The sequence below is a fragment of the Heterodontus francisci genome, chromosome 19, assembly GCF_036365525.1.
Source record: "Heterodontus francisci isolate sHetFra1 chromosome 19, sHetFra1.hap1, whole genome shotgun sequence".
In the NCBI taxonomy this organism is placed as follows: Eukaryota; Metazoa; Chordata; class Chondrichthyes; order Heterodontiformes; family Heterodontidae; genus Heterodontus; species Heterodontus francisci.
The window spans coordinates 75724555-75745797 of record NC_090389.1 but is presented as its reverse complement, the minus strand read 5'-3'; the positions used below and the strand labels follow the sequence as shown (position 1 = coordinate 75745797).

Genomic DNA, 21243 nt, shown 5'->3' with positions numbered 1-21243 from the left:
AAACAATTGCAGTTTGATCTAAAATGCTGTCTTTCCTGAAGGAGATGTTTTCCTTTGAAGTTGATAATGTTACTAATGATTTTGTTGTTTTCAAATCCTAAGGATACCAAAAGGATTGGAAAAAAAAGTTTAAAATGGACAGTAGTTCTTTTCGATCAGAAAAGAAAGGTTACGTAAAGTGACGCAGCTGAGAATGTTTTGCTCCGCCCCCTTGGAGACAAACAAAGAACTTAACCCTGCTGCAGCTTTTTGCATTGCTGAGAGTAAAATTTATACATATTGGACATTGTTAAATTTTAAATTTCTAAATTGACAGATATAAGTGGACAAATTAACCCATTGGGCTCAGGGGCAGAACCACAATGGATTCTTTTTTTTTAAGCAGGTGACGGCAGGTTCCAAGGCCATGTGAGAACTGATGCCACAGCAAGAGATCCAGCAGCTTTGAGAATTTAAGAATTTAATTGCAGACATCAAATGCCATAGCATCTTTATCAATGAGACAAAGTGCTTCAGAAGGAGATAGTTGCAAGCACTTCTGTCTTTAATGTACAAAAAGTACAACCAAGTCTGGGCATAAGAAATTGGAATCAATAAACAAAATTTAATTGATATGAGTGGTTATTTAAAGCACTCAAAGGGAAATTTATCTGATATTTAAGAGGACAATCAAAGTTTTAGAAAGTAAAAAACAAAACAGTCTAAGTGGTTTATTGTGTTGGACATTAGCAATGGGTTCTGGTCCATACCATTGGCACAAGAGTGTCAATATAAATTTGCGTTTACGTTCAAGGGATAACAGCACATCTGGACGTGTCTCTCCCAGGGATTTTATAATAATCCATCGATATTCCACCTTCCTCCAGAAGGTCAGAGTGAAAGTTAAGCTGAAAAAGGCACAGATGATGAAGGAAAAGGTTTCTTATTTGGGAATAGTAATAACACAGGGAAAGCATGAGACAGAGCAAAAGTGAGTGCAGACAATCCTCGAACTCCCCCTAGCGCAAGATATTAAAGCTCTAAGATAAAAAAGGACAGTTCCTATTCCAGGTTGAGAGATTAAACAGACAAGAAGCACCAACCCCCACGGTTACCCCCACATCTGAATTACCGACGAGTAAGGTTACGACCCAGCAGTCACAAGTGACTGGTCTCCCTTGCCCTGCCTTAACTGCAGGACCAGAAAATGGACTTGCGATAATAAAAACTAATAAAATTGTATATGATAATATAAAGCTTGAGTTGGTACCGGTAACATTGAATATCTCAGATATCCAGCTACCTGGCTGGTGCCCTGAGAAGATCTGAGAGTTGTACAAGGTATTACTGTAACAATTGCTGAGACAGGAATTTGGTAATGAGGGAATAATAAAGGGAAAGAGACATAAACGTAGTTTAGAGAATGACGCAGCCACAGTCCTTAATACGGGAACTTCAATTGTCAATACTATAGATTTGGAAAATGTGGACCAGAATGTTAGAACTCTTAGTCAGCTAGTAAAGGATATTTTGAAAAAGGAACAAAAGGGACAGAGTGGTGTAGCTAAAGTAGACTTGATGAATACGGTAACAGGAAGGGTGATGAGACTGCCAAGGTATGTCGTAGCAGGTAGTAAGGAAGTAGGACCCATGAGAGAAAGGGTTAAAGATTTGTGAAGGAGCTGTGCAGACAACTGTATGAGCTGAGGCAGGAGATTCTATAGAAACAGACATGAAAGAGGAACAGACGAAGGTGCCTGTTGTGGGAGACAAAGTAATGGTAAAAGGGAAGGGCCGATGGAAACACTGGTCCCAAATGAAGGTATATAAAGTCAACAGCAAATGACAGACTCCAAAATAAACACCACCTGGTATGCAAAGAGATACCGGGAATGGAAGAAAATGTGATTTGTTACATGCAGAGCAACTGAACTAATTACAGGACTGATGAGAGTACTAGAAGGTCATGCTCATACTATTAATGATATCATTTCAAATAATGAAAGTGTTTGTAGTACATACAGTTCGTGAATGTTAGAACAAATTCGAGAAAATTTGAGGCAAATTGATGCAGGACAGGTGCCAGTTTGGATCAATGACACCCAGTTGGAATACTTAACTAGTCACATGAATGATAAAATTACCAGGTGCCAAATCAGAAAACTTAAGGTATGGAAAGGTCAGGAGAGTGTAAATACAGGATCTATGAGTATTGGAGTAGTGTTGGGAATACCTGTAATTCTGAGATAAGTTAGGGATGCAATTATACAAAGTAGAAAATATTGGAGTGATGAGGGGAAAAGATCACATAAAATACTATGATATATTACCCTATGTTATGGAAATGTTATGGAAATTGGAAAAGAGGTAATTGGAACAACATTGTCCATTGTCTGAGTGTAGTCTGGAAAACCAGGTGGTCATATGTCCTCATCCTATAAATAAAATGGCAGAATCAAAATGTGGATTTAATGCCACTGTAAATTGCACCATGGAGACTAGGAAAGCATTGTCAGGGTTAACCCATGTGGCCTATATGGAAAAGGGGAGATATTGCTTAACCACCACAGCGAAGGAGTACCAGTATGGACATAAACGGACTTGGCCGGTGAGCAACAGTACATTTTGGTTCAACCCACAAATACCAACCCGAGTAGGGAAGATGGAGTTGGTAGAGATACATAAACAAAAGACAGAAACGATAACTGTGACAGAAAGTATTAAGGAGGATTTGACAAATTACCTCCGGGACTATGAATATACTATTCAGCCATTGCCCACAGGCTTGGGTAAAGAGAGACAGCAGCTAGAAGTCATTGCTGTAGTGTACTACAATCTGGAACAACAGTCGAAGATGCTACAAGATGAGATTGACGAGATAAATGGCAGGAGGACTTATGGAACTGGGGGTCAGACGTGCAGATACACCCCTGGTTTAGAATTATTTCCCATGTCCTGATAGTGGTTTTGGGTATCATGGTGTTATATGTGACCTATTTAATTTGGCAACTTTAGAAATTAATTAGGCGATCTAAGAGGATGTATGAACACAGGTTGGACAGCTACCCGAAAAGCAATTAGTGTTCGAACTTGCTCTGTCAAAGGAGGGACAATTAGTTATGCCATAAAAGGGTAATTGTATAACCTTTTCATATATACTTAAAATGAATTAATGAATGATCAATGTACTCTAAGAATGGAATTGTATTATGTTTGTACAATCGATTATGTAACAGTGATGCTTAAATGAAATTGTAATAGTACAAGTGTACCACCTTTTATGCTGTAAACAAGTAATTGAAGCCCCTGCAAAACATATGCCTTTACAGAGTTCCCGCAGGCCCCTCTTGTGGCACAAGCAGGCAACGTACTGAGTGCGACCCCTCCGGATGTTGAAGGCTGTTTCTAGACAAATAGAGACCATCAAAGGCACCTAGGTGGGGTCAAGGGAAGGATTCTTAAAAGTGTTTTGAAGAATCAAAGGGGGGACTGTGAGAACAGAATTTTAAGAACAGAATTTTATGGGGACATTTAAGATGAAATAATTAATCAATCATGTATTGCCAACAAGCTAGCTGCAGGGAGAGACAGCTTATCAGAAATGACTTCATAACTTCAGGGCTGCAGAGGCAACTTGGCCTTGCAGCTGGTACAGCGCAATAGCAGAGAGAGACATTGTGCTTCCGCAACACTCTTCTTATCTCATCACCCAGACATGACACATTCCTAAGGAACAGTTAGTGTGAGAAACATACTGACCAGGCAAACCCACGCCCCTTGTTCGAGGGTGGCTCAGCCTAACGTTCCCAGGGAGATAGGGGAATAAGAAACTGCTTGAGGAGAGGATGACAAGGCAGTGCCCCAATCAGACCCTGAGGACTACCCTTCTGATTCTCCACCGCCGGATAATCCCCCAGGACCTGCTCCTTTGATCTTATGATCAAAAAGGAGGGATTGTGGTAGCAGTTTTGCTGACATTGGGGTCTACAGCTCTTTGCTTTAATGACTCGTTTGTCTGCAGCAACCTGCTAAGCAAAACCGCAACCCACACAGACGTTATCAACGGGCGAATGTGGTATCTGGAGTATGCATTGACTTAAGGAAAATAATAGCTTGTTATGTACAGCCTTATGCGAAGCTGACCTCGGATTCTGCATGGTGTATAGTCACATAGGCCGTCCTGTGCTTATCTTGTGGTTTTGTAACTAATTGGGAAACTGTCAGCTCGGCATCTGTTGTACTATATAAATCCGCGGAGATGTGGAGCGCTTTGGAGTAGCACCGGACCGTGATTAGGAAAGGTGTGCTCCCCATGATATCATGCAATAAAATTTGTTAATGCTCAAGGTCTGAGTCCGGAGAATTTCTTTGACAATCAAATTTCTTCAACAATCTGGCGTAACAAATTTCTTCAACACTTGTTGTATAAGATGTAACTAGGTTTTTAACAGCTCATAACAACTACTGAAGAAACCTTTCTGGCCCTGAAAAACTAATTTTATATTTGTGGAATTTCAAATTTCTCAATTATAATATTAAAAAAATCCACAGCTTCTACCTTAATCCAATGTGTCTGTCCCAATCATTTATTTCACTCCCTGTAAAATTAGTGCATTTTTGCTTCCGGCTTTGCTGTCTAAGAGAATACTTCAATATGATTGGCTGATTACCCTGCTTGAAGACATCACTGTTGCTGGATGCCTGAAGATCCCCTGATTTAGAGTCACAGGGTGGAATCTTATGTCCTTTAAGAATAATCACGGGGCAAAAACTATTTCCGGGACCCAACCTCACACTTGCCGGCACATGCCCGCTGGCGCAACCTTTTGGGAGGCAGTCTCCTAATTGGCCTCCTCCATGTCTGCCATCTAATTAAGGACAGCAGGTGGATTCCTGAGGCTGCAGGCCCAATCAGAGGGCCTGCAGCCTTGGAAGGACAGCAGTACCACGGGGAGAGACGGGGACCGCGAGGGTGCCTCCATCTTGAGGCATGCTCTGAAGAGGTATTTACCTTTTTAGCTTCAAATGTGGCCACAGGTGTGACCCGCTGATCCTTGCACCTCCGGCAGGGAAGGAACTGGAAGTGGCCTCGTGAGCACTCCCAGACAGCCACCAGCAAGCCACCGCCCCCCGCCCCCCCCACCCCAACCCCAGGCTTTGGCCTAGGCGGAGGCTGTCCGCTGCTGGAAAGAACTCGGTGGCATCCCCAATCTGCATAATTTTGCACTTAATTATTCAAATTGGTTACTGCTGCTGCTGGGTGGGTAGCTACTGCCTTTGATGACTTCCATGTGGCAAGATCGCCTGGAGGTAGGAGAGAGTCAAACCACTGACCCAACTCTCAAATCTAATTTTTTTCCTGGTCCTGCCTTCAAGCCTACCTCCGCAGGACCAGAAAGATTCCACCCATAGAGTCATTATGGCATAGAAGGAGGCCATTTAGCCCATCGAGTCCATGCGGCTCTCTGGAGCAATCTAGTCGGTCCTATTCTCTGCTTTATCCCAGTAGCCCAGCGTTTCTTTCCCTCAAATACCTATACAATTTCCTTTTGAAATCATTGATCGTCCTTGCTTCCACCACCCTTGTAGGCTGTGAGTTCCAGAGCATTACCACCTACTGTGTAAAAAAGCTCTTCCTCACATCTCTCCTGTACCTCTTGTTCAAAATCTTCAATCTGTGTCCCCTGCTCCTTGTAGCATGGCTACTGGGAATAGCTTTTCTTTGTCTACCTGAACTAAACCTGTCATAATCTTGTACACCTCCATCAGATTTCCTCTCAACCTCCTTTGCTCCAAGGAGAATAACATTAGCTTCGCCAACCTAACCTTGTAGCTAATTGCTTCATCCCTGGAACCATTCTGGTAAATCTTCTCTGCACCTTCTCCAGGATCTTCAAATCCTTCCTAAAGTGTGCTGACTAGAACTGGACGCAATACTCCAGTTGTAGCCTAACCTTTATAAAGGTTCAGCATAACTTGCCTACTTTTGTACGCAATACCTCTACTTATGAAGCCAAAGATCCCAAATGCTTTGCTAATTACTCTCTCAATATGTCTTGCCACGTTCAAGGATCTATGCACATGAACCCTCAGGTACCTCTGTCCCTGCACATTCTTTCGAAATGTGTCATTAAATCTATATTGCCTCTCCCTATCTCTTCTGCCAAAATGCATCACCTCACATAAATCTCTATTAAATGCCATCTGCCACTTGTCTGCCCATTCTGCTAGCCTATCCATGCCCTGTTGCAGTTGACAGGCATCATCCTCACTGTTTGCCACTCCTCTACATTTGGTATCACATTGACAAATGTTGAAATTTAGCACCAGATTCAAACCAATATTTTGTTTTTTAGAGATACAGCACTGAAACAGGCCCTTCGGCCCACCGAGTCTGTGCCGACCATCAACCACCCATTTATACTAATCCTACACTAATTCCATATTCCTACCACATCCTCACCTGTCCCTATATTTCCCTACCACCTACCTACACTAGGGGCAATTTATAATGGCCAATTAACCTATCAACCTGCAAGTCTTTGGCATGTGGGAGGAAACCGGAGCACCCGGAGGAAACCCACGCAGACACAGGGAGAACTTGCAAACTCCACACAGGCAGTACCCAGAATTGGACCCGGGTCGCTGGAGCTGTGAGGCTGCGGTGCTAACCACTGCGCCACTGTGCCGCCCTAACATTGGGAAAGGGGAACCTGTGACTTTTCTAATATTTGTCAGCTCCGAAGAAGGGTCACTGACCCGAAACGTTAACTCTGCTTCTCTTTTCACAGATGCTGCCAGACCTGCTGAGTGGTTCCAGCATTTCTTGTTTTTATTTCAGATTTCCAGCATCTGCAGTATTTTGCTTTTATATTATTGGGAAAGGGGAAATGCACAGTACACAGTCTGCTGGATCTTTATTGACAGCTTTCTTTGAGGTCAATGGTAAGCACCGTCACTTTGCTGCTGATCATGAAATCAGGGCCAAATATTCTGATGAAGGGTCACAGACCTGAAACGTTAACCCTGCTTCTCTCTCAACAGATGCTGCACGACCTGCTGAGTATTTCCAGCATTTCTTGTTTTTATTCCAAATATTTCTGTGGTCCTCTTACTCACCTCCCATCCATCACACTTTATAAATTCCAGCCACTCCAAAACTGCTTGTATCTTACCCTGTACCAAGTCCTACTTGCACATCACCCTGGTCATCACTGTCTTATATTGGCTGCCAGTCCCAAAACCATATATCTGTAATATCATCCAGACCTATAACCCCCAAAACTCTCCATTCCTTTGACTCCAGCCTCTTGTGTATCCAATCCACTCGATCTGCCATCATTGGCAACTGTGCCCTATAAGCTGTCTAAGTCCCATTCTCTGGCATTCTTCGCATCTTTACCTCAGCGTTCATTTTTTTCATGCCTCTATGAAGTGCCTTGGGATGTTTTTCTTTGTTAAAGGTGTTATATAAACACAATTTGTTGTTGTATGTAACACTTGTGGCACTGACTATGAAACTCATTCATAACTTTGCCAAATTACCCCATTCATACAATATAAATCAAAGCTACCTGCAATCTGCCAGTGCTCATAACTACCCATTAAGTCAAAAGGATCACAAATGACCATTCTGCATTATTAATCTACCATCAGTACAACAAATGACATTAAATATTAATTGTTCTGAGGAATTCATATCCACCATTTTAATTCCCCTTTTCATTGTTCTTGCTATTGATGTAGCCATACACTGCAGTGTTAGAACTGCAGGTTCCACAGAACTCCTTACAGCACTTTATTATATAAACTGATACTGGCTCCATGTACTTGATCCCAATCGCTTTCATTCAATGGATTATATCCATTATACTATGTATGAAAGAATAATAGGTATTTAAAAGGGGTTACAGATGGGTATAATTTATTCTTGAGGGGAGGGGATTTAAGGCTATAAAACGTGCTCAATTTCCATCTCCAATTTTAGGGTGCCAAAAGAACAATCTAAATTGAAGCCCCATTTCTTTCAGGTATTTGTTATACAATCCTACACTTCAAAGAAATAAATATGGTAAGAGAGAGAGGAGTGTTTTGGACTCTAGCATTTTCCCAACGACCAATGTTAGGCTGACTGGCCTATAGTTTCCTGCTTTTTGTCTCCCTCCCTTCTGGAACAGGGGCGTCACATTAGTGGTTTTCCAATCCACTGGGACCCTCCCAGAATCCAGTGCATTCAGGAATATTTCAACCAATGCCTCCACTATCTCTGCAGCCACTTCCCTTAAAACCCTTGGATGTAGGTCATCAGGTCCTGGTGACTTGTCTGACTCTGGTCTCATTTGTCAAGTACTTTGTCCCTCGTGATAGAGACTGTTACAAAATCTTTCCTTCCATTAGCTCCTTGCTTATCTGATATCTGCGGGATGTTTATAGTGTCCTCCACCATGAAGACCGAAGCAAAATATTGGTTTAAATTATCTGCCATTTCCCTGCTCCCCGTTATCAATTCTCCAGTCGCATCCTCCAAGGGTGCCACACTCACTTTAGCTACTCTCTTTTTATATACCCGTAGAAGCTCTTGCTGTTTGTTTATATATTGCTTGCCAATTTACTTTCATAATCAATTTTCTCCCTCTTTATGAGCTTTTTAGTCATCCGCTGCTGGTTCCTAAAAAAATCCCAATCCTCTGGCCTACCACTAGTTTTCGCCACTTTGTATGCCTTAGTTTTTGATTGGAAACTCTCCTTGACTGCCTTTGTTAACCATGGGTGGTTCATCCTTCTCATCGAGTCCTTTTTGACTGGGATAAATTTTTGCTAAGCGTTATGAAATATCTGTTTAAATGTCTGCCTCTGCTCATCCACTGACCTTCCCCTTGGTCCCCTTCTGGGCTCAATATTGAGTTCAATAATTTCAGACCATGAGCCCCATTATTTTTTGTTTATTATTTGTATTTATTTTATATTTTTCTTCTTTTAACTATTTTTAGCCATGTGCTAGTCTTAAACTTATTGTTCATATTTTTGCTTTTGTACAGAGCTGTTCATTATTCTGCCATTAGCGCTCTCTCTGGACTCATGCTTTGTCTTTCACTACAACTATTTAGCACTCCATTTGCATTCTGTTCCATGACATCCGCCTCCATCCTATCACAGTCCTTCCTTCTTGTTCTTCTTACCCCGCCCCCCTCATTTGCTCAAAGACTGTTACATTTCTAACTTTTACCAGTTCTGATGAAGGGTCACAGACCTGAAACATTAACTCTGTTTCTCTCTACACAGATGCTGCCAGACCTGCTGAGTATTTCCAGCACTTTCTGTTCTCATTTCACAACACCTTAGCCCTGATTTTATATATCTTACCATTCTGTCATGCGTACAAGTAGATACCAGTCATCCATGCACATGACACTTATTTTTTTTTTTATTCATTCATGGGATGTGGGCGTTGCTGGCTAGGCCAGCATTTATTGCCCATCCCTAAATGCCCTTGAGAAGGTGATGGTGAGCTGCCTTCTTGAACTGCTGTAGTCCATGTGGGGTAGGTACACCCACAGTGCTGTTAGGAAGGGAGATCCTATGAATCATATGACTCAAGATGCAATGCTAAGCATTTAAGGGGAAAGTAACATACCTTTTGCACTGACTGTGCACACAGATAGATAAGAGAGCGAGGGAGGGAGGGAGATACTCAATATATATATATACAATGTACTGTCAACCAAAAAGGATCAAAAGTACTTAACTTCATTACCTGGAAAGGTGCCATTATTGGCAATGTAGGCTGCCATGTCAACACGCTTACTGTCAATGTGAAGTTCCTTCATACACCCCACAAACTCCCTGTTAATCACTGGAAAATTCTCAGGAAGGTTTGGGACACCCCCAAGCAGTAAGGGACCGGTGAGATCCAGAGACCTATTGGCAAACAACAAATGTATAATGTTATTTGGATACTTTACTTGAGGAAGTAGTTTCGCAGCTAGCTGTCAGTGTGCGTTTCAAAGCAATTATGAAGTCTAGGGATTCTGGTAACCTTGCAATTAACAGTCCAGTTTGAGTTGTGTTCAATGAAATCTCAAAATTTGTGCAACTGCACTGATTTCATTTGCTGGAAATCATTGCTTAGTAAATGTTATAGAGTGAAAAGTAACCACAAAATTGATGAAATGCCGTGACTCTTAGAAGAGTCACCAAGCATCTTAGTGTGACATAAATGGCATATGCTAGTTCATTATCAGCACAAAAGTTGTTATGGAAAGACAAATTTATTCAAGGAGCAACAATTTCCTAAATTTTTTGGGTAAATGTTACGACTACTACTTTTTCTAAAAGTTATTTAAGAATTATAATCTTCTAACACCACTTGATTTATTTCTGTTTATGTCTTGGAGATAATTTTGCTTGAACAGTCAGTACTGTTGGCATCAGAGAAATTGGTATTGAGTTATTCGGTCTAACGGTATGAGGAGATAAAAGAATCAACACTGTCCATCATTAACCCAAGGTGCTTCATACGTTATTTCATCTTCTGTGCACTGTCAGTTCAATGACCCATCAAGTTAGTTTCTTTAATTAGATCTTCAGAACGTGCAAATAAGGCAATTTTTTAATGTCATCAGTAATAAATAAAACAAAGTGCAGTCAAAGTAAACGATAATTGGGAACTGGGTGGTGCAATGAGTTACACACTGACCCTTCACCTCTGGGACATGGGTTCAAATATAGTCCAGACTGATGGGATGAAAGTCATCTCTATCTGCTGAGTATAATGGCCCTACAGAAAATAAGTAAGGGCAGTTTCCATCTAGTTCCCAGTGAGCAAATGCCCACATCACGTACCTAACCCTCAAACTGACAATCCTCAATAAGAACTATTTCATTAGTCACAAAAGCTATAAAAATGCAACTTTTTTTCAGAAGCCAGCTAGAGGGTGTTTTTACGAAAATAATATGAAGGTTAGTATGGAGGTAACAATTTCATAAGGGTTCAAATTTGTCTTGGGCAGTATCACAAAATGGGCAATACTGAATCAGCAATCCACATTGCCTGATTTAGTCAAAGGAAGAGAGAGGCTGGCCAAGTGTGAAACAGGCTGCTGACTTGCTATTGGTAGTTTTGTGATACTGCCCACGATGAATTTCAATTATGGAGAGCTCAGTTATTAAAAAAATTAAACTTTCTGTATAAATGGCGCAATTGCAATAACAATTCCAGAATCTTCCTTCCCCCTCAGTCTCTTGTAAACCTATACTGGAGTCTGTAACAAAGTAGAAATACATTACTCCCTCTGAGACTTCCCGTAATTGTTTCATTGCATTCGTTATTCCTTTTAAAGGTTAATTGTAACAGTGGTTTGCTGTTTCTAGGCTCCTAGAGTTGCTACTACAGGGAGTTGAGCTGTGTGTACCACTGCTGGTCCTGTTCCAGAAGATTAGACAGGAATCAACTATTATGGGAATGGGTCAAAATTTCACAAGCTGAACATTCATAAACTTTACCCAGCGGTCAATGCTGCTACTTCAGGTCAAAGTCAAATGGAAACTGTGTGCTGTCCAGATTTTTTGGCTTGCTAGACAATGTACCCAATTTCTCTACGCAGGGGAAATTCTCTCTTGGAAATAGGATTAAACAACTTAATACATCCTGGAGGCTGCACCCGTTGATTGGAAAATATTCAAAAGCTGCGAGAATGAACCTCTTGAAATCCGAGCCTTCCAGTATGTGAGAAATGTAATTTTATGGTCCACTGGTAAGACTTCATGTCTGCTGTTTAGAAGGCTGCTGGGATTGAAGGGCAGGAGATCACATGCTCCAATTTGCCCTTGGTTCATTTAGGGACCTGGAAAAAAGTTGCAGATTACCTAGAATTTTTTGAATATCCTGATGCAGAATAGAGTAAGATTTGAAAATTTTAAAATCAAGATGTTGCTCCACCAGGTCAGCGAGCACAGTACTGATGGGAAACAGGACTTGAGGCGGGATAACACATGGGCAGCAGAGTTTTGGAATACCTCAAGTTAACGGAGGGTATAATGTGGGAGAGCAGTCAGGAGTGCATTGGAATGGTCAAATCTAGAAGCAACGAAGGCATGAATGAGATCTTTTCAGGAGGGGTAATTTCTCCATCAGTAGCATTCAGCTTTGCAAGGCTCTGCTACAAACAGGAGTCAAGGTTGTCACTGGGGTTTCAGAGGGCCACAATTCAGAACCTTGTATCCTCAAACTGTCCATGAGCAACATTTTGTGAGAGATCCAGAAGAGTTTTAGCATTAAATTAATCATCTGGCTACTTTGAAGGGGAACACTCATCATCAGTGCAAAAGGAAGCTCATTGTGAATTTAAATATTTCTTACTTTCTGGCATAGTTCTCAGTAAAGATTTATTGGGGAATGTGGAGCGACATACATAGCGATGCCACACAGCAAGAAAGAAGCTAAATAATCAGATACAAAGAGGACACAACGTAGGAGTGGGTGGTTGAAAAGCAATTGACCAACAATCTTTCACGATAATCTTTCAATGGTGGCATAAACCACCAACCATAAATCATTTGTTTACACCAAAAATACAACATATAACATCAGTTTCGTGCACTGTCATATTTTACACACTTACTTCTTTGAGCTGGACTGTACACCCTCAGCAGCACATGAATAGTTTCCAATATCATCCCCAAAACGGACAGCAATGGAGGTGTCACAGTCATCAACTGTTAAGATTGCCACCTTCTGCTCTGAGGGACCTTGTGCAACTCCAAATGACCCAATTTTCGGCTGAAAGAAGAATGCACATAATCAAGATAATCACATGAAAGCTAGCCATCGGGTTTCAAAAAAAAAAGCTATCTTACTGATCCCTACATGGTAACCATTCATAAAATTTTACCAGATTTCTTCACATACAGAAATGAATAGAGCGCATTAGGGGATAGTTCCATTCTTTTAATGAAAGTGGTAAATCAATTACAATTAAGCAAGAGCAATTTCTTGTGGCAGGATGTGGTGTTATAAAGAAACATTAATATATAAAACAAACACTTTTGGATACCTCATAAAACATTAATAAGAACCTTACCTCCCACAATGATTTATACTGCACAGATTATTTAAAAAGTTTAAGTTAATGCTTACTTTTACCTGTTTGTTTTAAATGAATTTTCCACAAACTAATAATTTTCCCTCCAATTACTCCCCTTCCTTTTTTTCTGAAGCTGGTCACTTTGTCCAATTTCCCCCAAATTGTATAAATATGTAAATGTGAGTTTTCAAGAAAATAGTTTTACCTGTAGTAACCAGGCAATCTGCAAGGAGATATATCCTTTTATTCTCTATTCTGTTCCTATGCACATGTCTACTTTTTAATGTAGGCATCTTTCATCCACATTTTTTCTTTGCCTTGCTCTCCTCTTTGTCTACCTTCTATATAGAATGAGAATGCAAAACAGAGCTCCTTCCCCATTAGAGACAAGTTTTCAGATATGTGAAAATTAAATTATCCAATGGATTTCCTAATCACCTGCAAATTCATGTACAAAGCTATAGAAATTGATTTCAGTACTCGAGAAAGATGAGCTGATTGCATCCAGATGGGACCGTCATTGCCTGAAAACATTAGTCTGCTGGCACTGCTGCAACCTACTTGTTAATAAACCTCCTACATCAGGAAGGAAGTGGAAACTTTGCCCGAGGGTGCAGTCATTAGCCCAGCTCATGACTTGAGTGGCTGGTGAGGGATCCGTGTTGGTATAATGGTATAGTGGCACAGTTTTCAAACTATCTCAACACTTCTCTTTACAAATCTTCTAACAAAGACTGCACACAAAGTTTGAGTGGGTATAAAGATCTGTAATGTTATTGAAAATACTGTATAACTGAAAAGATTAGAGAACTGTGATCAAGATAATTTTCTTCCATCTATAAAGGTGCACAGTTAGCTCCTAACTCTGTAGAGAAGGTGGCTTCAACCAGAAGAGACTGAAACTATTAACATAGGAAGTCTGAAACAAAAACTTTACAAATCACTGGTTAAGCCTCAGCTGAAGTACTGTGTCCAGTTCCGGGTAACTATATAATCGAAGGTTGTCACGGTTGCAAAGGAGATTTACTAAAATGGTACCAGGCCTGAGAAGTTGCAATTACACACTGAAGAAGCTGGGATTGATCTCCTTTGAGCAGAAAAGGTTAAGGGAAGATTTAATAGAGGTGTTCAAAACCACAATGAATTTTGATAGAGTAATTGAAGAGAAACTGTTGCCACCAGCTAAACGGAGAATGCAGATTTAAGTAAAGACCAGTAGAGACAAAATTGAGGGAGGAGATTTTTTTTTTACACAACTTCTGATATTCTGGAATGAATTGCCTGAAAGGCTACACACAAGCATTAGGAGCAGGAGTTGGCCAATCAGCCCCTAGAGCCTGCTCCATCATTCAATAAGATCATGGCTGATCTGATTGTGGCCTCAATTCCACTTTCCTATCTACCCCCATAGAACCATAGAAAAATTATGGCACAGAAGGAGGCCATTCAGACTGTCATGTCTGTGCTGGCCGAAAAAAAAACTAGCCGCCCAATCTAATCCCACCTTCCAGCACCAGGTCCGTAGCCTTGCCGGTTACAGCACTTCAGGTGCATGTCCAGGTACCTTTGAAAAGAATTGAGGGTTTCTGCCTCCACCACTGTTCCTGCCAGTGAATTCCAGACACTCAACACCCTCTGGGTGAAAATGTTTTTCCGCATGAACCCTTTAATCCTTCTACCAATCACCTTAAATCTGTGCCCCCTTGTAATTGACCTCTCCACTAGGGGAAACAGGTCCTTCCAGTCTACTCTATCTAGGCCCCTCATAATTTTGTACACCTCTATTAAATCACCTCTCAGCCTCCTCTGTTTTAAGGAAAACAACTCTAGCCTATCCAATCTTTCCTCATAGCTGCAACTTTCAAGCCCTGGCAACATTCTTGTAAATCTCCTCTATACTCTCTCCAGAGTAATTATGTCCTTCCTGTAATGTGGTGACCAGAAATGTATGCAATACTCCAGCTGTGGCCTAACCAGTGTTTCGTACAGTTCCAGCATTACATCCCTGCTTCTGTATTCTATACCTCGGCCAATAAAGGAAAGCATTCCATATGCCTTCTTCACCACTCTATCTACCTGTCCTGCCACCTTCAGGGACCTGTGGACATGCACTCCAAGGTCTCTCAATTCTTCTACGCCCCTCAATATCCTCCCACTTATTGTGTATTCCCTCGTTTTAATTGCCCTCCCCAAATGCATTACCTCACACTTCTCAGGATTGAATTCCATTTGCCACTTTTCCGCCCACTCAACCAAACCATTGATATCTTTCTGGTGTCTACGGCTATCCTCTTCACTAACAACTACATGGCCAATTTTTGTGTCATCAGCAAATTTCCCAATCATGCCTCCCACATTTAAGTCCAAATCATTAATATATACTACAAACAGCAAGGGACCCAACGCTGAGCCCTGTGGAACGCCACTGGAAACAGCTTTCCATTCACTAAAACGTCCGTCGACTACTACCCTTTGTTTCTGGATCCAACCTGTCACATTCCCCTGTATCCCATGGGCTTTCATTTTACTGACCAGTCTGCCATGTGGGACCTTGTCAAATGCCTTACTAAAATCCATGTAGACCACATCCAATGCACTATCCTCATCAATCCTTCTTGTTATTTCCTCAAAAAACTCGTACCCTTTTTAAACAATGGTATAACGTTTGCAGACCTCCAATCGTCTGGTACCTCGCCTGTCTCTAGTGAGGATTTGAAGATGATCCTCACAGCATCCGCTATTTCCTCCCTGGCTTCCTTTAACAACCGATGATGTAATTCATCCGGCCCTGGCGATTTATCCACTTTCAAGGATGTCAGACCCTCTAGTACTTCCTCTCTCATTATGCTTATCGTATTTAATATTTCACACTCCTCCTCTTTAACTACATTGTCCATATCAACCCTGTCCTTTGTGAAGACAGAGACAAAAAACTCATTAAGAACCCTTCCCAGATCTTCTGCATCCACACATAAGTTCCCTTGTACATCTCTGAAAGGTCCTACCCTTTCCTTAGTTATCCTCTTGCTCTTAATGTACTGATAAAACATCTTTGGGTTTTCCTTGATTTTATCTGCCAATAATTTTTCATGTCCTCTCTTTGCTTTTCTAATTTCCTTTTTTACTTCACCCCTGCACTTTCTATATTCCTCTAGGCTTTCTAAAGTATTAAGATTTTTGTGATCGGCATAAGCTTTCTTTTTCTGCTTTAACTTACCCTGTAAGCTTCTAGATAAGCAGGGAGCTCTAGATTTGGCAGTACCACCCTTTGTCATTGTGGGGACATGCCTACACTGTGCCTGTAGTATCTCGCTTTTGAATGCCTCCCACAGGTTTTCCTTCAAGTAGCTGTATTCAGTCCACTATCGCCAGGTCACCTCTCAGTTTCTTAAAATTTGCCTTCCCCCAATTTAGAACTTTTACTCCTGTTTTATCATTGTCCTTTTCCATGATTATGCTAAAACTTACTGTATTACGGGCGCTATCTCCAAAATGGTCACCCACTGTTACTTCCTCCCCTACCCAGCTTTATTACTGAAGACTAAATCTAGAATTGCGGCCCCTCTCGTTGGGCTTGTTAGTGCTGGCTAAAAAAGTTCTCTTGAACGTAGTTCAAGAATTTTGTCCCCTCTGTGCCCTTCACACTGTTTGTATCCCAGTTGATATTGGGGTAGTTGAAATTCCAAACTATTATTACCCTATATTTTGCACTCAGAAATTTCCCTACATATTTGTTCTTCTACCTCTCTCTCATTATTTGGGGGTCTATAGTACACTCCTAGTAGTGTGGCTACCCCTTTTTTATTACTGAGCTGCACCCATATGGCCTCATTTGACGATTCATTTAGCATATCATCCCTCCTCAAAGCTGTTATTGATTCCTTATCTAATAATGCTACACCCCCTCCTTTTTTTTATCTCCCTCTCTATGCCACCTGAAAACTCTACATCCAGGGATGTTGAGTTGCCATTCTTGCTCCTCCTTAAGCCAAGTTTCCGTTATAGCAATGATATCACTTCGCCATGTGCCTCAGCTCATTGGCTTTATTTACTATACTCCTTGCATTCAAATAAATACCCTTTAACATTGCCAAATTTCTGTGCTGCACACTTTTTAACCTTTGCGTCTTCTGTCTTTCAGAGTCACTCACTAATTTTCTGCCTCCTGTTCCCTGCCCTGAAATTGTCCTATCTAAGACTGCGCTCAGGTTTATATCCCCCTGCCAAGCTAGGTTAAACCATCCCTAATAGCACCAGCAAACCTTCCTGCAAAGATATTTGTCCCGGTCCTGTTGAGGTGCAGACTGCCCAGCTTGTACAGGTCCCACCTTCCCCAGAACCAGTCCCAATGCCCCAGAAATTTGAAGCCTTCCCTCCGGCACCATCTCTCCAGCCATGCATTCATTTGCTGTATTTTCCTATTTCTATACTCACTAGCACGTGGCCTTGGGAGTAATCCGGAGATTACTACCTTTGAGGTCCTGCTTGCTGATCTCGTTCCTAACTCCCTAAACTCAGCCTGCAGGACCTCATCCCTCTTTCTTCCTATATCCTTGGTACCAATGTGGACCATGACCTCTGACTGTGCACCCTCACCCTCCAGAATGCCCTGTAGCCGCTCGGTGATATCCATGACCCTTGAACCAGGGAAGCAACATACCATCCTGGAATCACGTCTGCAACCACAGAAACACCTATCTGTTCCCCTAACTATAGAATCCCCTATCACTATTGCTCTTTTGTCCTTTCTCTTCCCAGCTGAGTCACCTATGGTGCTCTGGTCATGACTCTCCCTGCACTCTCCAGATGAGGCATATAACATTGCCAGAAAAAGCAGCAAGTCTGAGGATTGGGAGCAGTTTAGAACTCAGCAAAGGACGACAAAGAGGTTGATTAAGCAGAGAAAAATAGAGTATGAGAGTAAATTTGCAGGGAACATAAAAACTGACTGTAAAAGCTCCTGTAAATATGTGAAAAGAAAAAGATTAGTGAAGACAAATGTAGGTCCCTTAACAGTCAGAAGCAGGGGAAATTATAATGCGGAACAAAGAAATGGCAAAATAATTAAACACATACTTTGGTTCTGTCTTCACAAAGGAGGACACAAATAACCTCCCAGAAATATTAGGGAACCAAGGGTCTAATGACAGGCAGGAACTGAAGGAAATCAGTATTAGTAAAAAAAAAAGTGCTAGGGAAATTAATGGGGTGAAAGGCTGACAAATCCCCAAGGCCTGATAATCTACATCCCAGAGTACTAAAGGAAGTGGCCCTGGAAATAGTGGATGCATTGGTGGTCATCTTCCAAAATTCTATAGACTCTGGAGCAGTTCCTACAGATTGGAGGGTGGCAAATGTAACCCCATCATTTAAAAAACGAGGGAGAGAAAAAAACAGGGAACTACAGACCAGTGAGCCTTACATCAGTACTGGGGAATATGCCAGAGTCTATTATAAAGGATGTGATAGCAGAACACCTGGAAAGCATAAACGGGATTGGGCAAAATCAGCATGGGTTTACGAAAGCCAAATCATGCTTAACAAATCTACTGGAGTTTTTTGAGGATGTAACTAGCAGAATAGATAAGGGAGAACCAGTGGATGTGGTGTAGTTGGATTTTCAGAAAGCTTCTGATAAGGTCCCACATAAGAGGTTAGTGAGCAAAATTAAAGCACATGGGATTGGGGGTAATCCACTGGCATGGATTGAGAACTGGTTGACAGACAGGAAACAGACAGTAGGAATAAACAGGTCTTTTTCCGGGAGGCAGGCAGTGACTAGTGGGGTACCGCAGGGATCAGTGCTTGGGCCCCAGCTATTCACAATATATATTAATGACTTGGGTGAGGGAACTAAAAGAACCATTTCCAAGTTTACAGATGACACAAAGCTGGGGGGAAAGTGAGCTGTGAGGAGGATGCAAAGAGGCTCCAATGTGATTTGGACAAGTTGGGTGAGTGGGCAAATACATGGCAGATACAGTATAATGTGGATAAATGTGAAGTTATCCACCTTGGTTGTAAAAACAGAAAGGCAGATTATCTGAATGGTGATAGATTGGGAAAGGGGGAGGTGCAACGAGACCTGGGGGTCCTTGTACAACAGTCGCTGAAAGCAAGCATTCAGGTGCAGCAAGCAATTAGGAAGGCGAATGGTATGTTGGCCTTCATTGCAAGAGGATTTGAGTACAGGAGAAGTTATACAGGGCCTTGGTGAGACCACATCTGGAGTATTGTGTGCAGTTTTGGTCTCCTTATCTGAGGAAAGACGTTCTTGCCATGGAGGGAGTGCAAAGAAGATTTACTAGGCTGATTCCTGGGATGACAGGATTGACGTATGAGGAGAGATTGGGTCGACTAGGCCTATATTCACTAGAGTTTAGAAGAATGAGACGGGATCTCATAGAAACCTATAAAATTCTAACAGGACTAGACAGGCTAAATGCAGGGAGGATGTTCCCGATGGCTGGGGAGTCCAGAACCAGGCATCACAGTCTCAGGATACGGGGTATGCCATTTAGAACCGAGATGAGGAGAAATTTCTTCACTCAGAGGGTGATGAACCTGTGGAATTCTCTACCGCAGAAGGCAGTGGAGGCCAAATCATTAAATTAATATTCAAGGAGAAGATAGATATATTTCTCAATGCCAAAGGGATCAAGGGATATGAGGAAAAAGCGGGAACAGGGTACTGAATTAGACGATCAGCCATGATCTTTTTTGAATGGCGGAGCAGGCCCAAAGGGCCGAATGGCCTACTCCTGCTCCTATTTTCTATGTTTCTATGATTGACCCTCTCTCCCACCGGTACTCAGAACTGAATACCGGTTAGAAAGTGGGATGTCCTCTTGGGACTCCTGCACTACCTGCCTTGACCTTCTTGTCTGTCTCGCAGCCACCCAGTCCCTCTCTGCCTGTGCTCTCTTAAGCTCCAGGGTGACTACTTCCTGCAACGTGCTATCCACGTAGTTCTCTGCCTTGCAATTGCACCACAGTGACTCCAGCCGCTGCTCAAGTTCTGAAACCCAGAGCTCAAGCTTCTGCAGCCGGTGACACTTCCTGCAGATGTGTTCATCAAGTACACATGGTGTATCCAGGACTTCCCACATGCCACAGGAGGCACATTCCGCTTGGCCGAGCTGCCCTGCAATTACTTAACTTTACAAACTAACTACTGCTGATGTAATAAGTGGAATAACTTACCAGTCTCTTGCCAATCAGCTTCTTCCCCTGTACCGTGGAGGCTGAAAAGGCAGAAAAGAAAAGAAAGACTGCAAAGAGCACCTCCTTCCCCTAGTCAGTAAAATCCCTCACACACAACTCACAGCCTGACTCCGTCCAAACAGCACTATTCTATTTAGTGATTATTACTAAATTACACTAATTAAAACAAAACCTTAGTAGTACTAACCTTATCACTTACAAGGTAGCTATTTGAGGTTTTAAAAAAAACATTTTTCCCCCTGATTTGTTTTAAGCTATTTACAGGTAATAACAGTTGTTACTTACCAACTGATCAGCTTACACATCTCCCGTGATGTCACTGGAAGTTTTTTTCCTCTTTTGAAACCCAGCGTACGTCGACACAGCTAGAGAGCCCGCCGACTGCCGCTGCTCTGGTCTTAGGTAAGGGCCTCGAGCCGCACTCTTTACAGCTCCAGGTCCTGGTCCAGATCCGCCTCCTCCCAGGTCTGCCGCCGACTACCATTGCTCCAGTCTAAGGTAGGTGTAGGCCTCAAGCCCCGCTCTTTATTTCTCCAGGTCCCGCTCCAGATCCGCTTCCTCCCAGGTCCACCGCCGATTGCCGCTGCTCTGGTCTAAGGTAGGTAAGGGCCTCAAGCCCCGCTCTTTATTTCTCCAGGTCCCACTCCGGATCTGCCTCCTCCCAGGTCCGCCGCCGACTGCAGCTGCTCCAGTCTAATGTAGGTCCCATAACCCTTGACTCCCTTGTTGATCAAAAATCTATCTAACTCAGTCTTGAATATATTCAATATACTCCACTGCTCTCTGGGGAAAAGAATTCCACAGACTAACAACCCTCTGAGAGAAAAAAAGTCTCTTCATCTCAGTCTTAAATGGGAGTCCCCTAATTTTTAAACTGTGTCCCCTAGTTCTAGGCTCCCCCACAAGGGGAAACCTCCTTTCAGCATCCACCTTGTCAAGTCCCCTCAGGATCTTATGT

At 42.1% G+C, this 21243-nt stretch overlaps 1 protein-coding gene across 2 annotated transcripts in view; it reads right to left on the bottom strand.

Moving 5' to 3' along the window:
* LOC137380212 (cadherin EGF LAG seven-pass G-type receptor 3-like) overlaps positions 1-21243 on the bottom strand; it is a 305811-nt gene that overhangs the window by 160680 nt on the left and 123888 nt on the right. For both annotated transcript variants that reach the window (XM_068052016.1, XM_068052015.1), the window contains exons 6-7: positions 12600-12757; positions 9734-9897 (exon numbers count right to left, since the gene is read on the bottom strand). In XM_068052016.1, the coding sequence (XP_067908117.1) occupies positions 9734-9897; positions 12600-12757 (322 nt within the window). The remainder of the gene's footprint in view (positions 1-9733; positions 9898-12599; positions 12758-21243) is intronic.